This window comes from Gracilinanus agilis, chromosome 6 (assembly GCF_016433145.1).
Source record: "Gracilinanus agilis isolate LMUSP501 chromosome 6, AgileGrace, whole genome shotgun sequence".
Taxonomy (NCBI): domain Eukaryota; kingdom Metazoa; phylum Chordata; class Mammalia; order Didelphimorphia; family Didelphidae; genus Gracilinanus; species Gracilinanus agilis.
In genome coordinates, this window is record NC_058135.1 from 51046539 (window position 1) to 51061427 (window position 14889).

The 14889-nt window shown below is 39.1% G+C and overlaps 1 protein-coding gene across 1 annotated transcript in view; it reads right to left on the minus strand.

Annotated features, from left to right (window-relative positions):
• Positions 1 to 753: 753 nt before the first annotated feature.
• LOC123252244 (sodium-dependent phosphate transport protein 2B-like) overlaps positions 754 to 14889 on the minus strand; it is a 59997-nt gene continuing 45861 nt past the window's right edge. Inside the window, 11 exon segments of the mRNA XM_044681633.1 lie at positions 754 to 824; positions 827 to 877; positions 880 to 915; positions 918 to 1296; positions 3888 to 4012; positions 4134 to 4250; positions 8335 to 8502; positions 11095 to 11215; positions 11687 to 11782; positions 12514 to 12709; positions 14542 to 14653. Of these exon segments, the coding sequence (XP_044537568.1) occupies positions 754 to 824; positions 827 to 877; positions 880 to 915; positions 918 to 1296; positions 3888 to 4012; positions 4134 to 4250; positions 8335 to 8502; positions 11095 to 11215; positions 11687 to 11782; positions 12514 to 12709; positions 14542 to 14653 (1472 nt within the window).

A 14889-nucleotide genomic window follows, 5' to 3' on the forward strand; every position in this document is an offset into this window, starting at 1 on the left:
TAAGGCTTCTGAAGCCCTGCTGGAGTAAATCCAGGGCTTGAGCACATAGTCTAGTTAATTAAACTAGATTTTCTTAATCTGCCCTCTTTCTCATTTCCCTACTTTCACTCTTTCCCTCTATTTTATAAATAAATTGCTAAAAAATCACTTGGAATTAACTCCTGGCAACCACACACTGATAAATTTAGTCCAACCTTTTTAAACTTTTATCCCTTACAATTTCTGGCCCTTACTCTACTTGATTATTGTGCTGAAACACCTGTGTAGTCCCTTAGCTTGTAATTGATCCAATAGAATGATGCCCACATCTTTCTTTGTATCAAAGGAGGAATAATGTGAATGTGAAACCCCTTCCCCCCTTTTATGATTATAATATTATTAGCCTTTATGATTATTTTCATAATACTATCATTTGTTTTGGAGTTAATAGCCAAATAATGTAGTTTGCTTCATATGAATTAGCTAGGAAAAGCACAGTTTGAGTGGTATTAAATCTTGTTTACATCTTGTCCTTAAGGCTATAATCCAAGGTTTCCACACAGCCCACCACAGCCCTCTTTTTTGTATAACAAGATAGTGAGACAGGCACTCAACTGCCGATTCCTAGTTTTTCATAATAATTGTCAGTAGGAAAACAAGTAGCTCCCAACCCCTTATTGCAGAGACCTTAGAAAGGTCTGCTAATAATAATAGACATGTTACCACCCATAGTGATTTTTTTTAGACTTTCTAGCTGAATCAGCATTTGTGTCATTAATTAAGAACTGTACATTTGTTGATTGTATTTTCTGTCATTGTGTCATCAGATTTCTTGGCATAAAAAAAGCTTGGGATCTCTGGTTCTGATCTGGACCAGGGTCTGGCTTTATTGTGGGAGTGACCTCTTGTCAATGTACTTATTTAGCTTGGACGTTCCCTGTGCTTTGAAAACAATCTGGCAAACTCCTGGCAATGGACCCTGATGTTTGTTATCAGATCATCCCAGGGCTCCAGGTCTCTCATCCACAAAGGAAACAATTTAAGGACATTGAAAGTTCGCAGATATACTATCAGAAAGGGCACAAAATATAGGGGTAACCCTACATATAGCAACACGGCTCTTCTAGCAATGGAAAGGCAAAATGCTAGGCTCGGGCCCACAAAATAACAGATGACCACGTAGACAATGGAAAACCAACGGTAGGTGGCTGTGGTTTCCCCCAAGATCTCAGCAAAATAGATAGGCAGTCGCAAGAATGGGATTGGGTACCACAGCATGACGCCAAAGAGGTTGAAGAATAAGTGGCACAGGGAAATCTGAAATCAAAAGGATTAGACAAGATGAAGACTCATTTAGCACATGGTGGGAATCAATTAGGGAAGGGAAAGGGAAATCAGGCATAAGGAATGAGTAGGGAAGGTAAAGATCAATAGTGTCATTGAAACTATTAGCACAAATATTTTCATCTCAGGTTCATAAAATTAAGAGCCAGTAAACTTTACAGATCTGCTATCAGTTTGTTTTTAAATGGGGGAGGGAAGCTATTGACAATTATGTCCAAAGAAGAAAAAAATAGGAATAGAGGTTCTTTTGAAACAATTTCTTAATGCACAGGAAAGAACAAAAGTAAGTTCTGAAGAACAGGCAGACAAAACAACAACTTTAAAACTGTTATGTTGAATTTGTGACATAAAAGAAACTAAAATAGATATGTTAGAGATGTGTAATTTTTCCTATATTCCTTTTTCTGTTCTTGATATATGGAAGTATTTACATTTCGGGGTATTTACCAAATTCAGAATAATAAAAATGAATTTATTTTTTAAATGAATAAATGAATGAATTTAAGAGCCAGGAGGGATTCGAGCAGTCATCTAGTCCACTCCCTTCAGTTTTGCTAGAATACTGAGCAACAGCAGATGGATAGATGTTATTAGTGACCCAGTGTGCGGGCACTGGACCAAGTGTCAGGAAGACTTAGGCTATAGAAAGGAATAGTACCTGTCATAAAAAACTTACACTCTGCTCCTCTGAATTCTGCTTATGCCACTAATTACCTGCATGACTGTGTTCTTTAGCAAAACCCTTTTCTTCTCTACAAAATTATGACTAGAGGATCTCAAAGATCTCTTCCAATTCTAAGTCCTATAAAAACTGGCCTATTTGCAAATAGACATGCAGGAATGAACTAAATGAAACAAATAGCTTGATTCTTAGCTTACAAACAACACAAAGTTGATATTTAAAGCCATTTTTGCTCAATTCTAAAACAGTGATTCCAAAAACAATTTAGTTAATTAAAAACATCATCCCAAATGGAATTAAGTGCCAGTGAGTAAAAAACAATGAAATTAATAAAAATAATTATTGTATTCCAGAACCAATGAGACTTTTATTATAACTGCTTTCAAAATCAGTTTTGGAATTCATTATTTTACAAAATTAATTTTGTTGTCTCATCATGCTTTGAATCAAATTCTGCTCCTCACCCTGCCTGTCACATTCCTTTGTCACCTGTCTCCTACAAAGGCATTACCTGGCCTCCCATAGACCAGCAGCCAGTGGCCTTCTTTGCCAGGAAGAGGAGAGGAAGAGAAGACAGGAGAATACTAAGGCATAAGTCACTCAGGAGGAGGTTAAAGGCATCACCATTGTGCCCTTGTCAAGGCTGCATATCTCAACCTTGACCACTGCTTCCTCCCTGCCTTCTATGTGGTTATTCTATCAAGTCTTTCTCCAGGACCTTTTCTATTCTTTCTATCCTTTCCATTCCTAGTGACACCATTAGATCTTCATTTTTGTCATCTGGATGTAGTATTGCAGAAAAGGATGCTTCTTTCCCTCTGATTAGTATTATTTGTGTGGCCTTGGGCAAGTCACTTAATCTCAATGTCCTCATCTATAAAAACGAAGGAGTATTGGACTAGATGATTATTTTACTAACCTGAACTTTCTGTTCTGTTTGTCTAATCTAATTTCACTTATGGATGTGGGGGTGGATTTATTTGTTTTTAAATAAAAGCCCTACCTTCCATCTTGGAACCAATATTGTCATTCCCAGGCAGAAGAGTGGTAAGGAATAGGCAATGGGAGTTAAGTGGCTTGTTCAGGGTCACACAATAGGAAGCTTCTGAGTTCAAGTTTGAACCCAGAACCTCCTGTCTCTAGGCCCGACTCTAAATCCACTGAGCCACCTAACTGTACCCCAGGAGATGGATTTAGACAGACAGTCCACATAGATGTCCCAGTCTGTTATTCTACATTTGAATCTTAATAGACAGTCTGAAAAAACACTGTACCAGCACCAACTAGTGAAACTGCTCTTCAAAGGTGGTCAAATATGTCACATATTCCTGGGACCTTTGTTCCCTTTCTTCCCCCTCTCAGAATGCTTTTCCTCCTTCTCTCTGCCCAAACAGATCCTAAACATCTTTCCAGGAAGAGGCTTCTCTGCCCTCCATGAAACCAACCAGGGTACAAACCATAATCTGTCCTCTCAACACGAAACATTGATCTATGCCAGTCAGTTACCAAGTAGCTTAATGTCAGATCTCCTGGCCTAAAAGTCAGAAGCTCTTTTTATCCTATCACCATTTTGTAACTAAGAGGAGGGCACAAAGCAGGGAATGGGGGATTTAGACTGTTCACCATTTGAATTTGTTTATTATTGACACAGACTGCAGATATTAAGGAAGCTCAGCTTCTGAGAACAAGAAGTACAGAAAGTTTTCTAGTCTACAGGACACTACTCTGATGCAGGTTTAACCTTAAGAGTAATAAATGTCCTCTTGTGATATGAATTGCCTGATAATGAAACCAGGGCGTGATTTGAGGGAGGATTTAGTAGTGGGTTAAGAACAGAGAGTTTAACTGAAAGAGTTAATGAGTTACAACTGTGCATTCTGACCTGGAGTGACTTTTGTAAAGTAGCTCCAGGGCTAGCTAATGCAGCCATGATGGCGGTGGTGGTGGTGCCGATGTTGGAACCCAAGATTAAAGGGTAAGCTCTCTCAAGGGTGATCATTTCGGTGCCTAGGGGAAAAAAGACATCGGATTCCTTCCAGGATAGGAATGATTGTGCATGGCAGGACCAAATGGGAAAATGCAAGCATGGGAATGTATAAAGGGAAATGAGGAGAAAGGGAAGACTTACCAATCAGAGGAATGATTATACTGGTGAACACAGAACTACTCTGAACAATAAAGGTCAAAATAGCTCCAACAAGAATGGCAAGGTAGCCTGAAAGCCAGCCAAATGGGAAGGGGAGATCTGAAAAATAGAAGTAAAGGAGAAGGAGAAGAAAACGTAACCATTTCTATAAGTGTTCTGATCAACCTATGCATTCTTTTATTCTTTAATAGTTTTTATTTAATTAATTAATTTAGAATATTTTCCCATGGTTTTACTATTTATGTTCTTTCCTTCCCCTCCTCCCACCACCCTCCCATAGCCAATGGGAAATTTGGCTGGCTTTTATAAGTATCATTGATCAAGGCCTATTTCCATATTATTAATATTTGCAATAGGGTGATCATTTAGAGTCTACATCTCCAATCATATCCCCATCAAATCATTTGACCAAGGAAGTGTCTTTCTTCTGTGTTTCTACTCCCACAGTCCTTTCTCTGGATATGAATAACGTTCTTTCTCATAAGGCCCTCAGAATTGTCCTAGATCATTGCATTGCTGCTAGTAGAGAAGTCTGTTACATTTGATTGTAGCACAGTGTATCAGACTCTGTGTACAATGTTCTCCTGGTTCTGCCCCTTTCACTCTGTATCAATTGCTGGAGGCCATTCCATTTCACATGGAATTCCTCCAGTTCATTATTCCTTTTCACACAATAGTATTCCATCACCAACACTTACCAAATTTGTTTAGCCATTCCCCAATCAAAGGACATCCCCTCATTTTCCCACTTTTTTGCCACCACAAAGAGCATGGCTATAAATATTTTTTACACTAATTTATCTCTTTAGGGTACAAACCAAGCACTGATATGGTTGGATCAAAGGACAGACAGTCATTTAAAGCCCTTTGGACATAGTTCCAAATTGCCTTCCAGAATGGTTGCATAAATTCACATCTCTACCACCAATGCATTAGTGTCACAATTTTGCTCCATCTCCTCCAACATTTATTACGTTCTTTTGCTGTCATGTTAGCCAATCTGCTAGGTGTGAGGTGGTACCTCAGAGTTCAACATTGCATCCTGATGCTGGAGATCTCTCCAAATGTGATCCAGAAACAGTCCTTTGACTAAAAACTTCTGGCCAAAACAGTTCCTAAGATAATTAAAAGCAGTCAATAAGGAGATTCCTTGGGCATCTCAGGATCTCCCTGCCAAACTCCTAGAGAGGACTTTTATACTCCTCTTTGCTCAAAGGAGATAATGTTTGTAAAAAGCACTTAAGAAAGTGCTCAGCACATGATAGGCATAATATAGTCACTTATCCCATTCCTCATGCCACATTTTCTCTACTCCTAGGTAGGTCCCAAATCAATTCAAACTCTCCCTTTTCTGTACCTCATCTTCCTTGCCTGTAACAGTGCAGGTGTGAGTAGGGGTGGATTGGAAGAACCCACTCCTCCCAAGTCCCATTGGAATCGTAATTTGCAACAAACCTGCTTGGAAAGAGGTGAGATTAGGAAACAGGAAGGGAAGCTGAGGAGAAAAAAAGGTCGTTTGGCAAATGTCTCAGTCTTTTCCTAGATGTTAGTTGTGGGAATTGGCATATAGCAGGAAGCAAAAAAACAAAGTTTTTTGGAAGTTGTTATTCCTCTGCATGGTAGAGAAGTGGAGAGGGAGTTAAGCATTTATTAAGTGACTACTATGTGCCAGGTACTATGCTACCCACTTTGCAGACATGATCTCATTTGATCCTGAACATAACTCTTGGTGGTGGGAAATTGAGTAAACTGAGACAGAAGTTAAGTGACTTGTCCAGGGCTACATAGTAAGTGTTTGAGACTAGATTTGAACTCATGTCTTCCTGACTGAAAGCCTAGCACTTTATTTACTTTGCCATCTTATATGCTCAGCCTATACCTCTTCCTCTCCAATAAACTCTTTTGTTAACCAGTGATGGCCATCAAAACCATGCTATGCCACCATATCGCCATCACCTTCCTTGTTTTTCTACAACATTCCTGCTTTTGTGGTTGTGTATGAAGCAGCAGGGATAGGTCCCAGTTTGGGACTTTCTTTCGTAGTTAACTAATGATGACAGTGAAATTTCCAGAGCTTTTTATCATTTACAGTGTCCTAGTAGGAATGGTACATACAGAACACTTTTTTTCAGATTCTCTTCCTACAGAAGATCATAGGGCCTTCAACTTATGAGGTAGGAGAGTCTTTGGGTCATCTCTTCTATCCCTCTTCATTTTACAGAGGGAGAACTGGAGTACCAGAGACCTCAATTTACTTGACCCAAACCACATAGACAGAGTCAGCATTTGAACCCAGGACCTCTGATTCCAAATCGAACACTCTTTTCTACTGTATCAAAAGGCTCATCTGGATTTAGTGTCTCATTCAGGATTACACAGAGAATACATGCCTGACTAACAAAGATGGACTTGGGCATCCAAAAGACCAAGTCAAATCCCACTTAAGATGCTAGAGCCCTGGACAAGTTATTTAATATCTTCCAGATGTGGCTGCCTCACAGGACCAATGTGAAGGTTGAATGCAGAGATGTCTGTAAGGGTTCTGCCAACTCTAGAGCTCTAGAGAGTTTATTAGGAGACAAGCATTCAGACTTGTCCTGTGATTTCTTTGGTATAGGGATCTCTCTGGTGGGGGAATTCTGCCAGCTAGAAGATTCTCTGTATTCAAGAGTCCTGAAAACTTGCCTAAAGTATCCTAAAGAGCTTTTAAAGTGTTGTTCACACAACTAGTATGTGTCCGAATTGGGATTAGAACTTAAATTTCTCTGGCTTCTAGGTCAGCTTTCTATCCACTATATGACACTATCTTTCTTCTTATCATTATCCTTAATATTCTTAGTCCCCCAAGGGGAATAATACTAAGGTCTAGGAAATGTTCTCAGTCTGGGAAACATGGTACAATGTAACTTTTTTTCCTTCTTTTTTTCCTCACTCTTACTATTTCACCTTTGGGTTTATTTTATTCTCATTGTTTTTTATTTTTATTTTTTGAAGCTTTTTTATTCCAAATTTTATAACAAATGAAATACACATTTCTCTTTTATATGTTTAGCTTCCTTTTCTTAACATCTCTATAATAAATCCCAACCATAAGTGTTCAGTCATTCCTCATCATCTCCAAATCATAGTAGTCATCATACTGGAGACCAACATGTACCCATAAATTAAGTTTCTCATGTTTCTCCTTTCAGTTCACTTTCTGCAGATAGCATTCACTCTATTCTTCTGAAATAATGCTTTGTCTGTATATGATGTACTCCTGGTTCAACCAATTTCACTAATCTGATGGTGTTCTTGTTTCTGTTTTAAATCAGCCTGCTCACTGCTTCCTGTGGTACAGTAGTATTCCATCACAATTATATAACACAATTTGCTTAGCCATTTCCCAATTGATGGACAGTTTTCAATCCTTTACCACCATAAAGTGAGTTGCTATAAATAGTTTGGAGCTTATTGGTTCTTTTCCTTTTTACCTGATCTCCTTGGGAGACATACCCAGCAATATAATGGGCCAATGTTTTATAACTGTAATTCCAAATTACTCTCCAAAATGGTTAGATCAGTTTATAACTCAGCCAACAATGTATTAGTGTCCCCATTTTCCCATATCCCCTCCAACATTTGTCATTTTACCCTTTTGTCATTTTAGCCAGTCTGATGGGCAAGAGGTGATGTCTCAAAGTTGTTTTGGTTTGCAATTCTCTAATCATTAGTGATTTGGAGCATTTTTTCATATACCTATATATGGCTTTGATTTCTCCATCTTAAAATTGTTCATATTCTTTGTCCATTTATCAATCGGGGAATGGCACTTATTCATAGAAATCTTACAAAGCTCTCTTTATATTTTAAATATGATGTAAAATTTTTTCTGCCTCTTTTCTGTGGCTACTCATATTTTCCTAGATCTTTCCATACAGCTAACACAGATTTTCCAGGGCCAGTTATTTCTTATTCAGTGAACAACATCAGAGTAATGAGCTTTCTCTTGGGCTCAGGAACATTCCCAGGACAATAATGCAAACTCAAAATAAACTGAGACAATATGGATTCCCAGGATTGTTAATCAGTAGGAGAAAACCCAAGTGGAGGCCAAGGTCATCTACACTTCTTTTTCTAGACAGTTAGTGTTTTTTCTAAGGAGTCTGCCCACAGAAAGACCCAGGGATGATGAAATGACTACCTTTGTTGAGGCTCTCTGTAATCATGTCAGCAAGTGGTCCATGGAATTCCTTGCTCAATACCTTGATAAGGAGGATCAAACTCAAGCCCAAGAAGAACAAGGCGATGGGTAGAAGAATGAATCCGACAGTTGAATCAGAGAATGTGGTGTTCACAAACATGTGATGGCCTGGAGGGACCAGAGGAACCACTTATTAAGAGGACTCATGGCTAGTAAGGGTGAACCACCCAGAAGGTTTTCTTGGAGCTAACAATATCTTTCCTAGAACTCAGCTTTGTATCCCTTTCTAAGAATTTCATTGTGACCCAATCATCTTTCCCTTCCTCCTCTCCATATCTGGGTGCATAGTGTTGTACAAAGCACCATGCCTTAGGTAAAATGATTCTAATTCAGAAAAGGTTTATAGATTCAGAAGAGACCTTTCAAAGGTATTTAAGTTTAAATCTAAATAACATTTAGCCCTGCAACTCTGCTTTACAATAAAGATCCCTAATAATTTTTTTAAAGAAGCCAATTTTGATTCCTAAATAGTCTTGATACATGAGTGTGGGGAGATTCTCTGACAGTTAAGTTCCTAAACACCCAATATAACAGTGAAGAACACTTCATTGAAATCTAGATGTTATGAATTTGAATCCTGATTCTGCTCCTTTCTCTGTAACAGCAGGCAGAATTCTTCACCTATATGGGTGTTGGGTCTCCTGCTCTTTGAAAGGAGAGGGTTGGACTAAAGGACCCCAAGGGATTCTTCCTGCTCCAACAGTCTTTGATCTTTGTACCCTAGATGACATTTTCCCTTTTCCAAGGAATGGACTTGCCTGAGTTGGTATCACTTACCTGCACTTTAGTTTAATTGTGCAGGAATAATAATGAAGTGATTTATACACTAAAAATGTCCTGTAAATAATAATAATAAAACCAATAGCTGACATATATATTGTGTTTTATGATGTTTTAAATGTTCTACAAATAGAATGTCTTTTGATCCTTACAATACCCCTGAAAGGTAGATGCTACTATTTTCCTCATCTTATAGATGAGGAAACTAAGACAAATAGAGATTGTGTGACTTGTTCTGGGTCACCCAGATAAGTTTCTGAAGCTGGATTTGGACTAGGTCTTCTTGACTCTGGATCTGTAACATCATCCACTTGACTTTATGAGGAGATTATTCAAATTGATGGGACCATTTTTGAACCTCAATTCCTAAATTTTTCTCTAGGAGTAAAGTAGACATTTAGGTAGGTAGAAATAGTTATTTTTCTCTGAAACCATTACAGAATTTTATTTCTAACCCTGCACTCTGTAAGGCAGAATGCATATTGCTAGAACTGGGAGACCCTCTATTCCAACTTCTCACTTTAGAGATGAGAAAAACAACATCAGGGAGAGGTTAAGTGACTTGTCCACAGCCACACAGTTAATATGCACCAGAAGTGGGATTTGAATCCAGGACTTCTCACTCTAGGATTGGGCTGCTTTTCACTGTAGTGTTGAATCTGTAATTCAAAATATTTCTCTGTCACAGACTCTCTCTCACTCTCTCTCTCTCTCTCTCACACACACACCACACACACACACACACACACACACACACACACACACACACACACACAGATTTATATGCTTCCCTATCCTGCATCTCAGGAACAAAACTTTTGTACCCTGAGGACCAAGACCCAGTTATAATCTTTACTAAATCTCCCTCATCTCAGTACTTTGAAGTATCCCACAACATGATTAACCAATTGACTAAAAGAGAACTGCAGGAAGTTTTACAAATTTTATTCTGGAAACATCAAAGAGTTAATGGAACTCCCTAGAGTAACTCCTATCCCAAGTCTGAAATTAATCTATCAGGGGAGTGATCAAGCCCTGGGGAGAAGAAAAGCAAATATTAATAATAGCAGTAACAGCACTCAGCTCTGTTCACATCTTTCAAGCTAGGAATGGTATCTGAGTCCCAGTGAGATGTCATGCAAAGAATGTCCTAGACTCATCTCTTCCTTAACTGGTTATGTGACCTTATGGGTGTCACTTATCTTTTAGAAAATGTGGATAGTAATATTTCACTTCAAGAAGGCAAGTTATTCCTCCCTTTCAACAGGCTATTGTGTCAGGCAGGTGCAGCACTTTGAATGTCAGGATTATTGACAATGACCTGCAAATGTTTGAGGGACAGAGGAACAGCTGCTTAATAACCCCAGTGTTTGTAAGAATTACATGTGAAAGTAGATGTTTTCCTCACTCTAGCATCCTATATTTCTAAGAGCTATGTGTCTTGTTTTAGACTTTGGGCCAATTCCTCCAAATGACTCAGGGGCTGGCCTGGACTGGTATCACAGAGAAGGCCAGACAAGTTTGCTGAGGATTTATTTAGTTCTTTGCCCTGTCTTCTTCCAGGAAAAGAAGGCACCCATTTGTACCAGGCAAAACCTTAGGAGGACCTAGCCTACCTTCTCTTTCCCCAAGGATATGGCCTTCAAGACTCCTTTTCCAAGGCTGTCTTATTGGTTTGGGAATTTTTTCTCAAGTCAAGGACTATCTTTCTATCAATCACTGCCAGAGGAGGAATAAGTACAGAATGTGATCAGTCTGGACACTGCTGATGACTGCTACATCTTCCCAGGTTTCATAAACATGTACCTCATAGGTCTTGTTTGCCCATGATTTCTTTGGTCCTGTCCTTGCCTTTAGCAATAATTGAGAATGGAGTTAGAAATTCAGCAGAGTTGAATTCCTAGCAGATTTCCTACTCACATTTTTCAACATGATCTTCATATGATATGTTCATAAGGGTCCAGGTCATGTTCCCTTGAGTCCAGCAGAGAACTGAAGAGGTACAGTTTTTTGGTGAGGGAACGGTAATATTGCTAAATGTCTAAAAGATACCATGAAGGAAAAAAAATTGTTAGTAAAATGGTATTATGTGAAGATACAATTCACAGCCTTGAGGACATGATCACAATTGGCCACTGAATCCCCACCTTCCCCTTCTTCTTTACCTAATCCTCCTCACAATCCCCAGAGAAGACTTTCAGCCTTCTTGCTATGGAGCACTTGCTGAAAGAATAGAAAATAATCTGTACATCAGGCTCATTTTTGAAGGCCAGCTGAGCTGCACCCAGGCTGAGCTCTGTTTCCCCAGAAGGGAGACATATGCAGATAATTGCTTTGTCCCTATCTCGGAGAAATCTTATTCTGCCCCTTAGTCTGAGATTTAATTAGAACAGAGTGACTAGAGCTTTGGTCTTGGGCACTGAGTTTATAGGAAACTCACAGCATTTGCAGTCCTTCAACATCACAGGGGGATCCACTATTTATGCTTTTGGAATCATTTTTTGATACTTACCAGATTTTGAGTAGTTTTACACCAAATCTTTATCAGACTCTTGTTTTTAGCTTCTTCATCTCCTGCAGCAAGTGCATTGAAGATGTCTTCATCCAGCTGTGGAAAAAACAGACATGAGGAAAAGACTTGCCCTGTTCCTCAGGTACAATTTGTGAATTGAAAGTTAATAATTCTCCTAAGGGCTCCAGTGTAGAGAAGAGAAAGCCAGAATGTGCATAAAGGGGAGAGAGATTGGCCTCATTCCAAAGAACTATGCTGAAGATGTACAACTTTGCCTTATTGATTAGGAATGAGGCCATTTAAACCCTTTTACACTGTTTTAGGGGGCTCGGTACATTGCCAGCTCCTTGAGGCCAACAAACTTCTCTTTTTTCATGTTTGTGCCCCCAATGCCTAAGCTATTATGGGGTTTAACGAATGCTTATTGGTTGATAGCTATGGAATGAACGATGAAGCATCCTTTGGGAAAGATCTTCCCCTTTGACATGATTTGAAAGCAATTCTATTATGTCCACATCATGAAATAAAAAGTTCTCAGGCACAAAATGGTAGCACAGGCTACCACAAAATGGTCAGCGTGGTAAAGGGGAGTAGAAAAGAGGAAAACTACTAATGTGTGACCAGAAGCAACTCAGTGCTTGTTCCTTAACTCCATTCTATTTGGAAATGAAATGAGGGAGTCATAGTATTAAGAATATCCAACTAGCTCTATCAGATTGGGAGAGGACATTTTTAACTCCCTTTCCAGGTGAGTCAAGTTCACCACAGGTGCTATTTCACCTTTTTTATGACTCAGACTCAAAATCAGAGTAAGTCTTGATGCCCACCTGGATGATGTGGTCCGTTAAGTGTTCTATGAGGGCTTTCAAGAGTATATTGTCACCACTTCCTCTACTGATTTTAATGTATGTTGTTATTCTTTTGGTGACAGTGTAGAGCAAGCCTGTTATCACCTCCAGAGGCAGCAGCACCAGCACTGACAACCAGTTAAAAATACCATGTGCAGTAGCTCCTGCAAAAGCTCTAGAGGAAGAACATCCAGAGAGAGAGAGAGAGAGTGACAAGTCTGTTAATTCAATGTATAGCATGAAGTGCTTAGTGTGTGAAGAATGAGAAAGTATGACTTAAAAGTCAGGAAGACCAGGATTCAGGGCCCACCTCTAGTTTAAGACCAAGAGCAAGTCACTTAACACTTCCAGTGATCCAAACCAATCCTGAAGTTGCCAATCAGCATGAGCACTGCGTGATTTCCACATTGGAAGTTCCTACATAGCAGTGACAACATAGATTGAGGTCCCCTTTCCCCTCCCCAAAATTGACAGGGTACATGGGGAATAAAGACCCCATAGTCTACACCAGTGGTTCCCAAACTTTTTTGGCCTACCGTCCCCTTTCTAGAAAAAATTTTACTTAGTGCCCCTGGAAATTATTTATTGAACTCAGAATAGACTGTAATACAAAAAAAGTGTGGCCATCACCACCTCCCCTAGATTGCTTCAGCACCCACCAGGGGGCAGTAGTGCCCACTTTGGGAATCACTGGTCTACACACATCACCATAATACCACACTTTTCTTGCATTGGTGTAGAGCTTCCTGTTTCAAAGCTCTTCTGCATCTGGGGGAACACCTCTGTGAAGCAGGTAGACCACATAGTTGATGTTTTCATTTCAAAGGCAAGGAACACTTCTTTGAACTTGCTCAACCAATGTCATGTGGGAAGAGGCCTATTCATTGCTCATTTAAGTGCTCTTCCCTCACAGGTACAATGATGTTGTCCCAAGCAGTCATGAGGAGGAGCAGGTGTGCTCATTGTATGAAGGGTGAATTAGATCAGAGACTTGTAAGGTAAATAATAACACAGTAGGTGGTTGGTAAATGCTAGTTCTTTCTTTTCTGTTTTTATATTTTTTAATTTACATTCCCAAATATTTTAAATGCTTTATAGATATTTTAAATAGAATTTCTCTCTCTCTTTCTGCTAGGTTTTAATTAAAATACATAGAAATGTTGAGTATGTAGGTTTAATTTGTATCCTTCAACTTTGCTAAAGTCATTTATTATTTTGAATAATCTCCTAGTTGATTCTCCAGGATTCTCTTGGTATGACATGCAAGAGGTCAGTCATTTTTGCCAATTTTCAAAGTTGGTTATATATCTTTAGTACCAAACCCATGTCAAATGAATTTGATGTAAAGGGTTTTTTCTCATTCAACCACTTGCCTTCTTTTCTTATAGGCATTAATGTTGTCTGTGAAGGAGTTTTTCAGCTTCAAATAATCAAAGTTTTCTATTTTATTTTTTGTAATTGCCTCTCTTTCTTGTACATTTAAAAATATGCCTCTAGGAGCAGCTATGTAGCACAGTAAGTAGAGCAGCCAGACTTATAAATTTTTGTAGTCTGGTTTGCTATGAACTTTTTTGGAGTCAATAAAACCTAAAGACCTCCCGTTCAGAAAAAAAATGCTGGTGATATTCCCTTCACAAGGAACACAAAGATTCCCTTAGTCATAATTACCCCTCTCCAACATGACTTCTTAATCTCTCTCCAGACCATTTCACCAAAATAGTGTTTTGCTTTTTATGAGTCTAGAAGAACAACATGTAAAGGGGAATCCATGTTACCAAAAATGAAGTCGCTGCCAACTTATAATTATCTCTGACTAATCTGAGTTATTTAACATGCTCAATGTATGGGCTTATCCCACAATCTGCGCTGCAATATTACAAGTCAATTGGAAAAGCCAGGAAGGTACCTCAGAGCTGAATGAAAATCCTCACCTTTGTTAATCAGAGGTAGTTACTGCAGTTCCAAAGAAAGCAATGACTAGTAAACAAGTGAGGGAAAACTTCCTACCTTCCAAATTCATCCCTGTCTCCAGCATACATGAGGGCTACCAATGTATTGGTGATTGCAGTCCCAACATTGGCTCCCATGATCATGGGAATCGCTGCCTCTACTGTCAACACTGTCAAAGGAAAAAAGGTCAATAAATAAGAAAAATGGTAGAAATTCACAGGAAGAACACTTCAACTCTCTTCCTAAGACCAAGTGCCCCAAACTATAGAGCAAGGACGCTGGGACTTTTGCAAAAGTAAGAAAACCAGAGATCACTGGCAGCAATGTTGAAGGGTGAGGATTCTGTTGGCTGTGGTAACATTCTGGTTTCATGATTATCTCTTCCCCCTTCAGAGACTTAGAAAC